Below are 12,419 nucleotides of genomic sequence, written 5' to 3'. Positions count from 1 at the left end.
AAAGACAATAAGAAGATATTACACACTCAAATCTGGCTCTGATACCAATTGTTGCGGAATACGGCTATCGAATAAAGCAAAATCACAACTGATAATTTGAGAAAATAAAAATGAAGATAAAAGAGACACAAAATTTACGTGGAAAACTCCTAAATAATATAGGGTAAAAACCACGAGCAACGATAGAAGAATTTCACTATGAGAAAACATGAATTACAACTTCTCTCAATCTACCAAGGAGAAAACAATGATAATTCTCTCTTGATAAAAATGAGAAAACAACTATCAAGAAACTCTTTAAATTCTCTCTAGTATTGGAAGATAACTAGAATGCTTTGGGATGGTTTTGAAGCTAAATGAGCTAGGGTATTTATAGTAGAAGCTTTAAGGACTAATCTTGAAAATATCCTAAATTACAATGACTAAATGTGAGATTTTCCATGTCACTTTTCAACCATTATTAGTGCCAACTATGAACCATTATTGTTGCCTACTTACAATGCATTATGAACCATTATTATGCATTATACAACTATTATTAGTTGTATGACAACTAATAATTTTGCATGACAACTAATAGATTAATCTGATCAAATACTCACCACTAGTGTTGTCTGATTGTTTATTACATTACATTATCTTCATAGAGGTCAGCACACTATGAACATATTGATTCGAATGTTTGCAATACTTTAGCAGAAACGAGTTTGGAATACAATAGAAGAAAAATGATGCACAACTTGAACTACAAGTCGAATGAAAATCTAAGGCGCTCTTCCCTGTAGTCTATGTAATTTATGGGTGGGAATCTGCATTTAAGAATGAAAACATGTTACCTCTCTCCCCCATGATAAACATATATCAAAATTGTATTTCATCTATTCCTTCTTTTTTTCTTGAAATATTCGTGTTAATGAATAGCAAACAACGTTCTCTTATTAGATTTCAATTCGGATGTGCTCTTAAATACTAATGAGCTGAACTGATCAAGGTTCAATTTGATAGGTCGTTTAGCTATAGGCAAATCATAACATTGAAAGAACCATCTAAAATCAATACCTTGGGGGACAAGACTCGCTGCAACAGCTTTCGAAACATTCGATGAGACAGTCTTTGTTGGGATTCGCGAAGAAGGCCACCTGAAATGTTTGTAAAATATATGCAATTATTATGCTTAACCACCTGAGATATGATAACCAAAGAAATGGCAATAGAAGTAAACATGAAAGGGTGAATCATTACGGAGTAGCGTTCTTGTCGTGGTGGCAGCACTCTATGCATTGTTGATCTGCATGAAAGGGTGAATTATTGTTTTACAAATTCTCTAAGGGAGGAGCTATTTAAGGTAACAGGCAACTGGGATTTACCTAAACAAACAATTGGTCCACCTCTCCATCACGTCCCCGATGTTAACGATGAATGCCCTACAGTGTTAGATACAATGTTCAGTACTTTTGTTCTACTGATTACTTACATGTGCAATCTACCATCACTAGTACTCACCCACTAATGCTTGGCACATCCTCCCAAACTTGTGGTTTCTGGGTTTTCTCCCTGCAAATCTGCTTTCACAAAGTCAAAACAATAATGAGTCGAAGCTAGAAATATATAATTTATACGACAATTCAATTTAAACTCTAACAAGGAACACACCTGAAGCCCTGGAACACCATCAGTGGCCAAAAGAGTGATCATTCCAAAATCTGAATGAGCAGAAGCACCGTATGTTTCTTCACCGGAAGACTCCAAGTTTCCTAACATCAAAATTAATAGGCATTCCGTTATATTCTTATGGTTTTATGACTTGAACAAATATGAAGCAAAGTAGTGGTACGGTGGTACCATACCTGGATAATGTAATAACCCAATAATCGCCAATGGATCATTAAATGCACCCAATCTTTCAAAGAAATCTTCATCTAATTTCAGGGATAGTGCAATTAAGGAGAGTAATTTAGTCCCAACAGACCTGAGGAAACAAATATAGCATAATTTATTCTTCCGTTCTCATCTATAAATCAGTACGTGGAGTAACAGTAGGGACTCACAGCAGTTTATAAAAATAAGTCTCCATTGTGCTTCTCCAAGAGGGCAGATCTTCTACAATTTCCAAGCCAAAAGAACATCTGATTAGAACTCAATTAAACTTGAAACTATTTACACAAAAGATGCAAACGAAGAATGAATGAAGAAATTTGAGACAACTGGTAAAAGATGTTTTATATAAGTACCTTCTAAAGGCCATTGATTGAGGTCATCAGTTAGTGAACCAATATAGAAGCCTTCTCTAGAGTCACCTGTTTTATCATGCAGTCCAAAGTGATCAGTATGAGGCCTTAAATTATGAAACAGTAAAAAAAGAAAAGGGAAAAGGAAAGTTTAATCAATTTAGATAAATAAAACTACCTTTGGCACTTGAAGGATCAAGTTTTAGAGTTTTAAGTCCAACATAACCTCTGTAATTCCTTTGAATCATCTTCATCTTGTCTTCAATTGGGAGTGAAAAGAAGTTGCTACTCTGCTCAAAAACTTTCTTAACCAGTTCTTCATCGACCCCATGATTCACAAGGTAAAAGAAACCTTGCTCAATGCACGCCTGTACAAAACTTCATCAGCTTAAAAGCAGATTTTATTGCACTTGGAAATAATTACAGACTCAGCGATTTAAATAACGGTCCGGTATCGAACTAACGGTCGTTATATAACGGTAAAGGTATAGTCTGAAACCGTTATTTCACAACCATCATATCCGCGATGACCGCAACAGTCGCTATTACCCCCAATTACCATAAATCAATGTAACGGAAAGCTCTCCTGATTACAGCGAAGGAAATGCTTTTACTTCTAACCAGTGTCTGTATTAAAACAAAAGACCAAACTTGAACTACCTGACGGATGGAGTCGGCGGTGGAGAAGCGATCTGGTGAGGACAAGTCAACGACGGGAAGATGTAGAGCGTCTGCCATTTTTTTACTGTTGGTTTCTGCTGAAACTTTGCGCTAAGAAAAATGATATATATAAAACTAGCAGCTGCATGTGATTCGCGGAATACTTGGGCATTGCGTAATAGCTTGATTTTGAATTAGTATTGTAAATCAGAAAGAAAGAAAATGACATAAAGAATACTTTATTTCATGTTGTATTTTAAATTAGTATTGAAAGTCAATCACATTTGTTGGTGAGTTAAATTGATTATTTTTTAAACTCAATTCGAAAAATTGATTATTTTACTTATTGACACAAAAAAAATTGACTCGAATTGACTTCGGGTTATAATTTTATAAACTAGACTCGGCTAAAAAAATTTCAAGCTTAAGTCGAATTATAAAATAGTAACTCAAATAACTCAAAATTTTTAGCAATTAATAGATTATTTTTTTTAAGTTTGAGTCGAGTCTCTCAACTAAAGATGTCAATTTAACCCGAATTCGATGGGTTTCGACCCGACCCGATCCAATAGGGTAGGATTTTTTAAAAAAAAATTCGGTTTCGGATTGTGTCAGGTCAGATTTTTAAGGGGTGAGGTCGGGTCGGGTCAGATTTGAATGGAGGGTTAAAAAACTCTGACCCGACATGACCTGAAGATAATAATATAATTTCTTTTAAATTTTTATTATTATTTTAAATAAATCCTTATTTTATATTGGGTCGGGTCAGATTTATATTATAAAAATTTGGGTCGGGTCGGGTGGAGAGTGTATATTTTCGAGTCAGGTCGGTTTGACCAAAAACCAGACCCTAACCCGACCCGTTGCCATCTCTACTCTCAACTCTATATGATATATTTATATCACATAAGAACAAATATGATGAAATATATACGTCTTGTATATGATTATAAAAAACCATTTAAATTAACCAATAGCGGCTGGTTTAAGTGGTAATTAGTTATATATTGCTTAAGTAAGATTTTGAGTTCGAATCTTTGTGTATGCAGAAAATTCTCGAGAGACTCACCAAGACTCAACTCGATTGAAGGTTTATACCACACATTTGCATGATCATGCTTTGACTAAGTGCTATCAATTAGAAAAGCTCTTTTTCTTTTAGGAAAAGAATAATTTCATTAATCAACTATACGATGGCATCACTCACATTATGATTTTTATACTAACTAGAAGTACTCCTTTTTTTAAGTCTTTCCCTTTCTTCACTTCTTATTAAGATTAGAATTAGATTTAAAATTTATTAAAAAATGATGTATTTCAAATCAGTAGTCTCTAGAGTAATTGGTTAAAAATCTTTCCTTCTACATCTCTTTTCCCTAGATTGTGGGGTCAATTTCTAGTAAAAGTAAAATTTTCATTTTTCTCTCCTAGCTAGGAATTGTTAAAAAAACAGAAAAAAAGGGTAAGATTATAAGCCACTTTATTCTTGGGTCGGTTTATATAAACCACTCGAGAGTTCCAGTTTTGTTTCAACATCTTGTGTTCCTCAAACAAGAGGAAGGTCGTGATCGATAAGTTCTTAAATTGGTCAGTCGGTTTGCTATTCCTTTTGCACCGGCTCGTACAACTTATTTGACCTATGAAAGATTTATAACTCGAATTTTTCATTGGTCGATCATAAATTGAATTTCACTTAAATAGATGTACCTCGATACCTAAACTTTTAATCCGCGATATGATAACTTTGTCGTTCTCTTGAGAACGACAACCAACGTAAAAAAAATTCATTAACTTTAATAAAATTTTATCTCTGTCGAACAAGATCTTTTACGAAGTGATAAAGAAGTAGTGAGCGAACCAAACTATATGATAGGTTGCTTCAGTACACAATTTTAATTATATTGACAAATAACATTTTATCAAAGAGTGGATCCAACTAAACATGACAACATCAAACCAATAAAAAAAAACAAATGTAGTGAGGATCTTTGTGCGAACACTAAAATAATCGTAAAGGTCTGCAAAAAAAAAACCAAAAGGCATAGAAATCATGTCACAAGAGCATAGAAAACACACGCTACAAGAGAAAAAATGTATTATAATAACAGAGATTCTTATTCAAAATTAAAAGGAAGTTAAGAAAAAAGAAAAACAAAAAATATAGTATGAAAATACAATGAAACTAATAATCACCGACGGTAGATAACCAAAATTAATATTGGTGTCACAGTTGACTAACTAAAATCAAAGAAAAAGAAGAAAATAACACAAAATATTGAGAGAGCATTAATTATTCACTCACATACTAATTTATGCAATATAACGTGAAATATAAACTGTTCAACGTTCTATTTTACAAGTTGTTTCGACTACAATTGAACATAAACATCGAAAGTACCGGTTTGAATGTCACCTAAAACAGGGATGGATGGAAGAGAAATAGTTGAGTGCGTTCGTTAATCCTAAAAATTTCAAATTCTTATATATTTTAGATGTTTTAAATATTTTTTATTGATAATTTATTTTCACACTCTAAATTTTATAAATTTGTTATACCCTAAAATTTATCCCTCTAACATAAAGTTTCACGCTTCTCGACTTTAAACTTTTTCATAACAATCGAAGAGTTATAAATGAATGATTGGTGATAACATTTCAATATTTTGGCCCCATACAATATCAAATATTATTCTTAACCACTTGAGACAAAGTGACACAAGAAATGCCAATTATAGAAGTAAACAGGAATGGGTGAATCATCATAAAGTTAGGTTAATAACACAAATTTTTTAGTTTAGTAGATACAAATAAAATTTTAGAGTGGACTTCATTAATAAAATAAGTAAAAAATTAAAAAAAATGGAATTTTAGAGTGGACATGTGTCCACCCTCGAATAGCTGTGGATCCGCCATTGTTTTCATGTTGGCAGCACTATGTGCAGTGTTGACCTGAATCTTTACGTAGTAGATTTCTTAATTCTAAATGTGCTGCATCAGATGGATAAAGTTAGAAATCTCCGTGGTAAGGCCAAATGCACTAATGCAATACAAGAAGAAAAAGTGTTTATATGAGAGTTGGTGTCTAAAAGAAGGATGCACGGAGGTTATTACAGTGATGTTGGGAGCTTTTATAGATTATATTTAAGGATGGATCAAGGGAGTAGTCGGGTTGTACTCTTTAAATTTTAAAATATTATCTATTTAAAAAATTTCTTTATATTTCTTATTGATAATTTATTATTGTTCTCTAAAATTTTAGAAGTTTATTTTTCCTAATATAAAATTTTATATCCATCCCTGATTATATTTTTGATTGAAAATATATTTAAATGTTAAATTTGGCAAAGAAAGAGAAGAATGATAATTAAGGATGGCAGAGAAATATATAGTTAAAAGTGACTTATTTATTTTATTATTGCTGGTACTTTGCTATGGAAACCTTATCTATGGGATTGATGTTGTTTTAGTCGCAGGCAGCCCTCTACACTTGCTTTGTGATGCAATTTTTGGAGGTATGTTGCATTGTTCACCGTCCCCACAGAGATCCTCATGTGATAGATGACAGTTAAGAGGTAAACTTAGGAGTTAAGAGAGGGCGGTTGCTGTCTTATAAATTTTAAAATTAAAAAGTTAATATAATGACATTTTAATTTCCATAACAATTAACCATTCAAATTTAATCTAAAAATTAAGGGTTTTTGGTTCAAGAAAATATAGGTTATTTTCATTTTTTTATTTTCTTAGAAAATAGAAAACATTGAAGAAAACATGTTTGGTGTAAAATTAGAAAATTATTTATAGAAAATGAAAACAAAAATAAGTGGAAAATAAGAAAATATAAAAAAGATGTTTTCAGTATTTTCATTAAAATTGTTTTAGAAATTAGGAAAATAGAAAGACATGAAATCTAGATTTTTAACTTAATTTACGCATGTTCAAATCATTCTAACAATAATTTTTTTTGACTTAATGGCATCTAAAACCCTCAAAATTTTGAAAAAAATCAATATGGTCCATAATTTTTTTTCTACACTCAATGTGTTCCTTAAATTAATTTTTTAATAATTTATTTTTTTAGCATTTTTACATTTGATGTATTAAATATCTTAATAATTATTTATATTTTATATTTTAAAATTTAAACAATACCTTATTTTAAAAAAAATATAAATAAGTCCTCAAACTTTCTAAAATATTAATTAGGTCCTCAAACTTAGTAAAAAATCAATTAAACTCATTTACCATATCATTATCCATTGTGTACGACCACAACAACATAATAAACTGTCACATCAACATTGTAGATTACCATGTAAACTTTCATGTAATCGTCTTGACGGATTGATTCATTTGGTCAAAAAATAAAATAGATTTTAAATTTCTTATCAATTTTATTTTATTTTTGCACAACTCACATGTTAAATTTTTATAATGATTTTTTTAATAATTATATTTCAATTTAACTATATAATAACTACTTATTCATCTCTATTTTAAAAAATAGATACCAAATATATTTTTACAATTTTTACAATTTTTTATTTTTGAATTTAAGTTTTCATTTATATTAATCAAACATGTTTTTATTTTCAAAAAACTGAAAATGAAAATTATTTTCTAGAAATAAAAATAGAAAACAAAAACAGAAAATATTTTCTAGAACCTACGGACCCCGTGATGTATGATTTTATATTAAGGGAATGGGTTTATAAAATTTTAAGAGTGCGGTTTTATATAATTTTATTGGATGAAAACAAATTATTAATAAAAATGCTTAAATTATATAAAAAATTAAAATTTTGATAAAGATGATTGCTAAAAAATTAATCCAATAATCTAGGTGCCAAAATTAATTGGGCTTATAGAGCAACCCAAAAAATATTTGGGATTTATGATAAATACTACAATGTAGTTGGAACTCGTCATTCTCTCATGACGAATTACTCTAGATATTATTTTTATTGAACCTAATTATGTGCGTCCCGTGGGCCATATTATTTTAATATATTTGAAAGAATTGATCACGACTTAGTGATGAGTTCCACATGATAAATTAATAAAATAATTTTTTTAAAAACAATAATTTATTATTCTTATTTTTAAAAAATAAAATAAATGAGGAACTCGTCAAGAGGGCATGAATCAAAGAGAAAAGTGTAACACCCTTAACCCATATACGTCATTGTATACAAGTCAGAGATGTCACATCAACCGTATAAAACATTTACTATTTGATATCCAATAAGATTTTGTTTCTTTTAAAATTTCTAAATTTAATATCTATTACAAGTCATTTAATCGCATAAAACCATATTCAATTTTGATTTGAAACTGTTTTAAGCAGCAACTAGACAGTTTGATACCATTTAATTTCATAAATAAAACTGCCTATAAACTACATAATTTAAAATCCAACCAATTATTATTTAAAGCATAATTTAATACTATACTATTCATTCATCCTCATACTTATATCTAATTATGTCCATAATAAAACAATATTAATTTAATGTTACAAACCATTTTATAATTACTATATCAGAGAAGCTAAATCTCTATAGTATACATGTCACTAAATTAGTCAAAATAACATCAAATGATGTTTTTACTAATACTGGCCAGGTGTGATTCACAAAAATAAATACCTCCTACGCTCCTTACTATGATTGTTTACTAATACTTACGTGTGAAACAATTACACACTAAGTTTTCACTTAATGAGACAATCGTAGTAATAGTCAATGTAATTCAACACATAAATATATATAAATAAATAACATTACTCAATGCATTATGATCACTTACATGTATTTCAATCGTGTTACCATATATTAAAATGATATAAACCACATTTATAATTATATCAATATACTTGTTATTCATTCCATAAGCTCATAAGCTTGTTCACCTGTTTATCATTTATTAACCAATAAAACATATCCCAAATATAACCCTATGAGGACCCTAAGTATACGAGTCAAATATGCACCGAAGTGACCCTGGGTATACGAGTCAAATATGCACCGAAGTGCTAGTACACATAAGTTCGCGTCCACCATAATACACATAATGTCGTGCCCACCATATGCACTAAGTATCCTTTATATATACCATAGTACCAAACCGAATATGTAGCTTGTTGCTAGACTCTATGGCATGTCAACTATACCATTGTTCCTTAATGACATACTAGGGCTTATAGTCATTCATTTTTATCATTTTTAACATGCAGATATAAAAATATTTTTATCAATATACTTTTCATTCATTTCATAAGCTCATAAGCTTGTTCACATTTTTATCATTTATAAACCAATAAAGCATAGATCAAATATAACCCTACAAGGACTCTGGGTATACGAGTCAAATATGCACTGAATTTCTAATACACATAAGTTGTGCCCACCATATGCACTAAGTGTCCTTTATATATACCATAGTGCTAAACTGAATATGTAGTCTGCTGCTAGACCTATGGCATGCCAACTATACCACTTTCCCCCAATGATATACTTGGGCAAATAGTTTATATTTATTCCATCCATGGCAATGTATATCAATATAATTCAACATTGAGCAGTTCGTGCCCGACATAAAATTCATGATAAACATCATATATAATTAGTGATCAATGCATTTTATATTCAACTTTTGACATATTTAGAACATGTCAAATATATGACAAATGACATAAATATCATGTCAATATAAACAAGGTAGACTCATCGCAAGTCTTCCTAATGATGTATAAAATATCAATGTATCATGTTATGTATGTATTGCACCCATCTTGACACTTTTTATACAAGTCAAAATAAAAGCCTTGCTAATCTTTAAGCTTGATCCTTTGCTTTCAATTCGTTTCGGTCACGAGATTTATCACAATCTATACAAAATCATATATGTACAACACATATATGCAAAGCATATGTTAGTATCGTACTAACATAAGAAGGATCTAATAATAAATGCATAAAATTCATTTGATACTTGTTCGATGCAAATATCATTTCACAACTAAATATTAATCTTAACATTCCAAAATGACACTTTAATTCTTTTAATATTCATCACTAATCCATGTAACTTTCACAACTTTACATTTCAACCACCATTTATGAATTCTTTTAGAATCCATCCTAACTTTTCAATTCAATCAAAATAGTCATTTGCCATTCACTTTAATTTAATTCAAAACACCAAATTTCCAACTTTTTAACATTGTATTCAAACTAATGATCCAAATCAACATCCTAACCTTAAAATCAACATTCCAATATTAACTTATAGCATAGTACATCAAATATTAAAAAAATGAAGTTCTATCCCTAAAATTCTTAAAATATACAAAATTGTCCCTATACTTTCATAAATATTCAAATTGGGCCAAACATGTAAAACCCTTAACCCGTATACGTATACTACTAGGAATTAAAATATGTCACATTAATTATTCAAAACATTTCTTAAACCAAAATGGGCAAAAGGTTTTTTACAAGTTTCCAAATTTTAACATTTATTATAAAATAATTTATCAGACAAATTCAAAATATAATATTTTGACTTCTATTTCAAATCTGGATTCAAGAAGTAATAGGCAGTTCTGCTTTGTTTCATATAATAAATCAAACTATCTGATTTAAAATCCAATTAATTAACATTTAAAACATATTTTAATATCATAATATTTATTCATACTATTAATTATATTTAATAATAACTATATTAAAAATTTGCAGACATTTCATTCTCGTATACATGCCAGTTAGAAAATTTAAAACACAATAGTATGTCATAATTGATACCTAAAAATATTTTTTGATGATTGATGCCAAGCTCAATTTATTTCTTTCGTTGCTTTCTTTTACCTACGCGTGAAAATCATCACACGCTAAGTATACACTTAGTGAGGCAATCATAGAAATATTCAAGGCAATGCAACACATAAATATGAATGAGTAACAATGTTCAATGCATTATGATCACTTTACTTGCATTCCAACCATGTTAAAATATATTAACATGATATAAACCGAATATAAAATTTCTTACCAATATACTTGTCATTCATTCCATAAGCTCATAAGCTTTATTCACTTGTTTAATATTTATTAACCAATAAACCATAGCCTAATTTAAACCCTTAAGACCCTGGGTACTCGAGTCAAATATGCACCGAAGTGCTTCCATATAAGGTCGTGCCCACCATATACACTAAGTGACTTGGGTATACACTCCAGTGTTATGCACTAAGTGTGTTGGGTATACACTCTAGTGCCTGCACTAACTGTCTTGGGTATACATTCTAGTGTTAAACTGATTATGCAACTACTACTAAACTCTATGGCAGACCAACTATACCCTATCCCTCAATGACTTACTTGGTCATATAGTCTATCTTTATTCCAACCATGACAATGAATATCAATATCATTTAACATTTGGGCAGTTCATACCCAAAAAAAATTCACACACACACACATACATATATATATCAATAATTTATCAACACATTTTATATTTAACTCTTGACATATTTAAAACATGTCAAATACAAGATAAATGCCATAAATATCATGCTAATATAAACAAGGTAGACTCGTCGCAAGTCTTCCTAATGATGTATAAAACATCCATGTATAATGTTATGCATGCATTGCACTCACATTGACACTTTATATAAAAGTCAAAATATAAGCCTCACTAAGCTTCAACTTGATCCTTTTCTTTTGATTTGGTTTGATCATGAAATTTATCACAATTTCATATTCTAGCAGTTCACACTACCTTTAAAGAAATATCATTATGTATTAATCTACTTACTCAAAAAACTATTCCATTTATACGAGAGGAAACTAGACTCAAATATGAATCTAACCATATAAGGCACTTCTTCTAGTTCAATTTTTACAATTTATAGTGAATTTTCAAAGCTAACTTATAGAAGTTATTTTTAGCAGAATTTGCTGCCCTGTTTTCTAGCCTATCCTCATTTAAAAATTCATATATTTTTCTATACTTCTTGAAATCAGTAGACATTTGTTTTAAACAAAACTATACTGATATATGAATCAAATGGTAGAAAAATCATCCTCTAATCTTTTTTTTAGAATTTACGATGATTTTCTGAACTTACTGTTTAGATCACAAATATAGATAGATTTCACCAATTTGCATTTTCAGTTTATTCACTAATTCTATTAGCTTAGTCACTTCTTACCACAGAAACTCTGTCACTGGCTCATCGCAAGCCAATTTTTATTCAATAACATAAGTACAAATTAAATATGCACTCACCTTGTGTCCTTAGCTTGCAACCTTTCTTAGAAATTCACATTTCATCCTTAAGCTTCTCCTTAGCTTTAATATTGTTTGATCTTGATTTCAATCATAATCTAAATGAAGACCATTTACAAAACATGTACAATTCAACCCACATATTAGAATCTTACTGACATAAGCACATATTAGAAAATAAATTCCTAAAAATCTTCCAATGATCATTCGATACAAATGTTATGTCACAACATA

At 29.8% G+C, this 12,419-nt stretch overlaps 1 protein-coding gene across 1 annotated transcript; it reads right to left on the bottom strand.

Moving 5' to 3' along the window:
• Nucleotides 1–683: 683 nt before the first annotated feature.
• Nucleotides 684–3,054, bottom strand: LOC120199184 (2-oxoglutarate-Fe(II) type oxidoreductase hxnY-like). The gene is made up of 11 exons (XM_039200361.1): nt 2,889–3,054; nt 2,407–2,596; nt 2,232–2,297; nt 2,049–2,100; nt 1,848–1,969; nt 1,654–1,754; nt 1,504–1,562; nt 1,368–1,424; nt 1,243–1,288; nt 1,060–1,139; nt 684–809 (listed from the first exon to the last, which is right to left on the bottom strand). The coding sequence occupies exons 1-11, from the start codon at nt 2,964–2,966 to the stop codon at nt 746–748; spliced, it is 915 nt and encodes a 304-aa protein (XP_039056292.1). The 5' UTR covers nt 2,967–3,054; the 3' UTR covers nt 684–745.
• Between the last annotated feature and the right edge of the window lie 9,365 nt (nt 3,055–12,419).

This window comes from Hibiscus syriacus, unplaced genomic scaffold (genome assembly GCF_006381635.1).
Source record: "Hibiscus syriacus cultivar Baekdansim isolate YM2019G1 unplaced genomic scaffold, ASM638163v2 tig00005377_pilon, whole genome shotgun sequence".
NCBI classification, from domain to species: Eukaryota; Viridiplantae; Streptophyta; class Magnoliopsida; order Malvales; family Malvaceae; genus Hibiscus; species Hibiscus syriacus.
Note: the sequence above shows the minus strand (reverse complement) of the source record. Positions and strands in the feature narration are given on the sequence as shown.

Excerpts from the sequence above, each read along its gene's own strand:
- LOC120199184 (XM_039200361.1), bottom strand. The coding sequence starts at position 2,966 with ATGGCAGACGCTCTACATCTTCCCGTCGTTGACTTGTCCTCACCAGAT. Across the intron at positions 1,425-1,503 it reads GATGTGCCAAGCATTAGTGG|GGCATTCATCGTTAACATCG; the intron begins GTGAGTACTAGT and ends CTAACACTGTAG. Across the intron at positions 810-1,059 it reads AGCGAGTCTTGTCCCCCAAG|ATTCCCACCCATAAATTACA; the intron begins GTATTGATTTTA and ends TCTTAAATGCAG.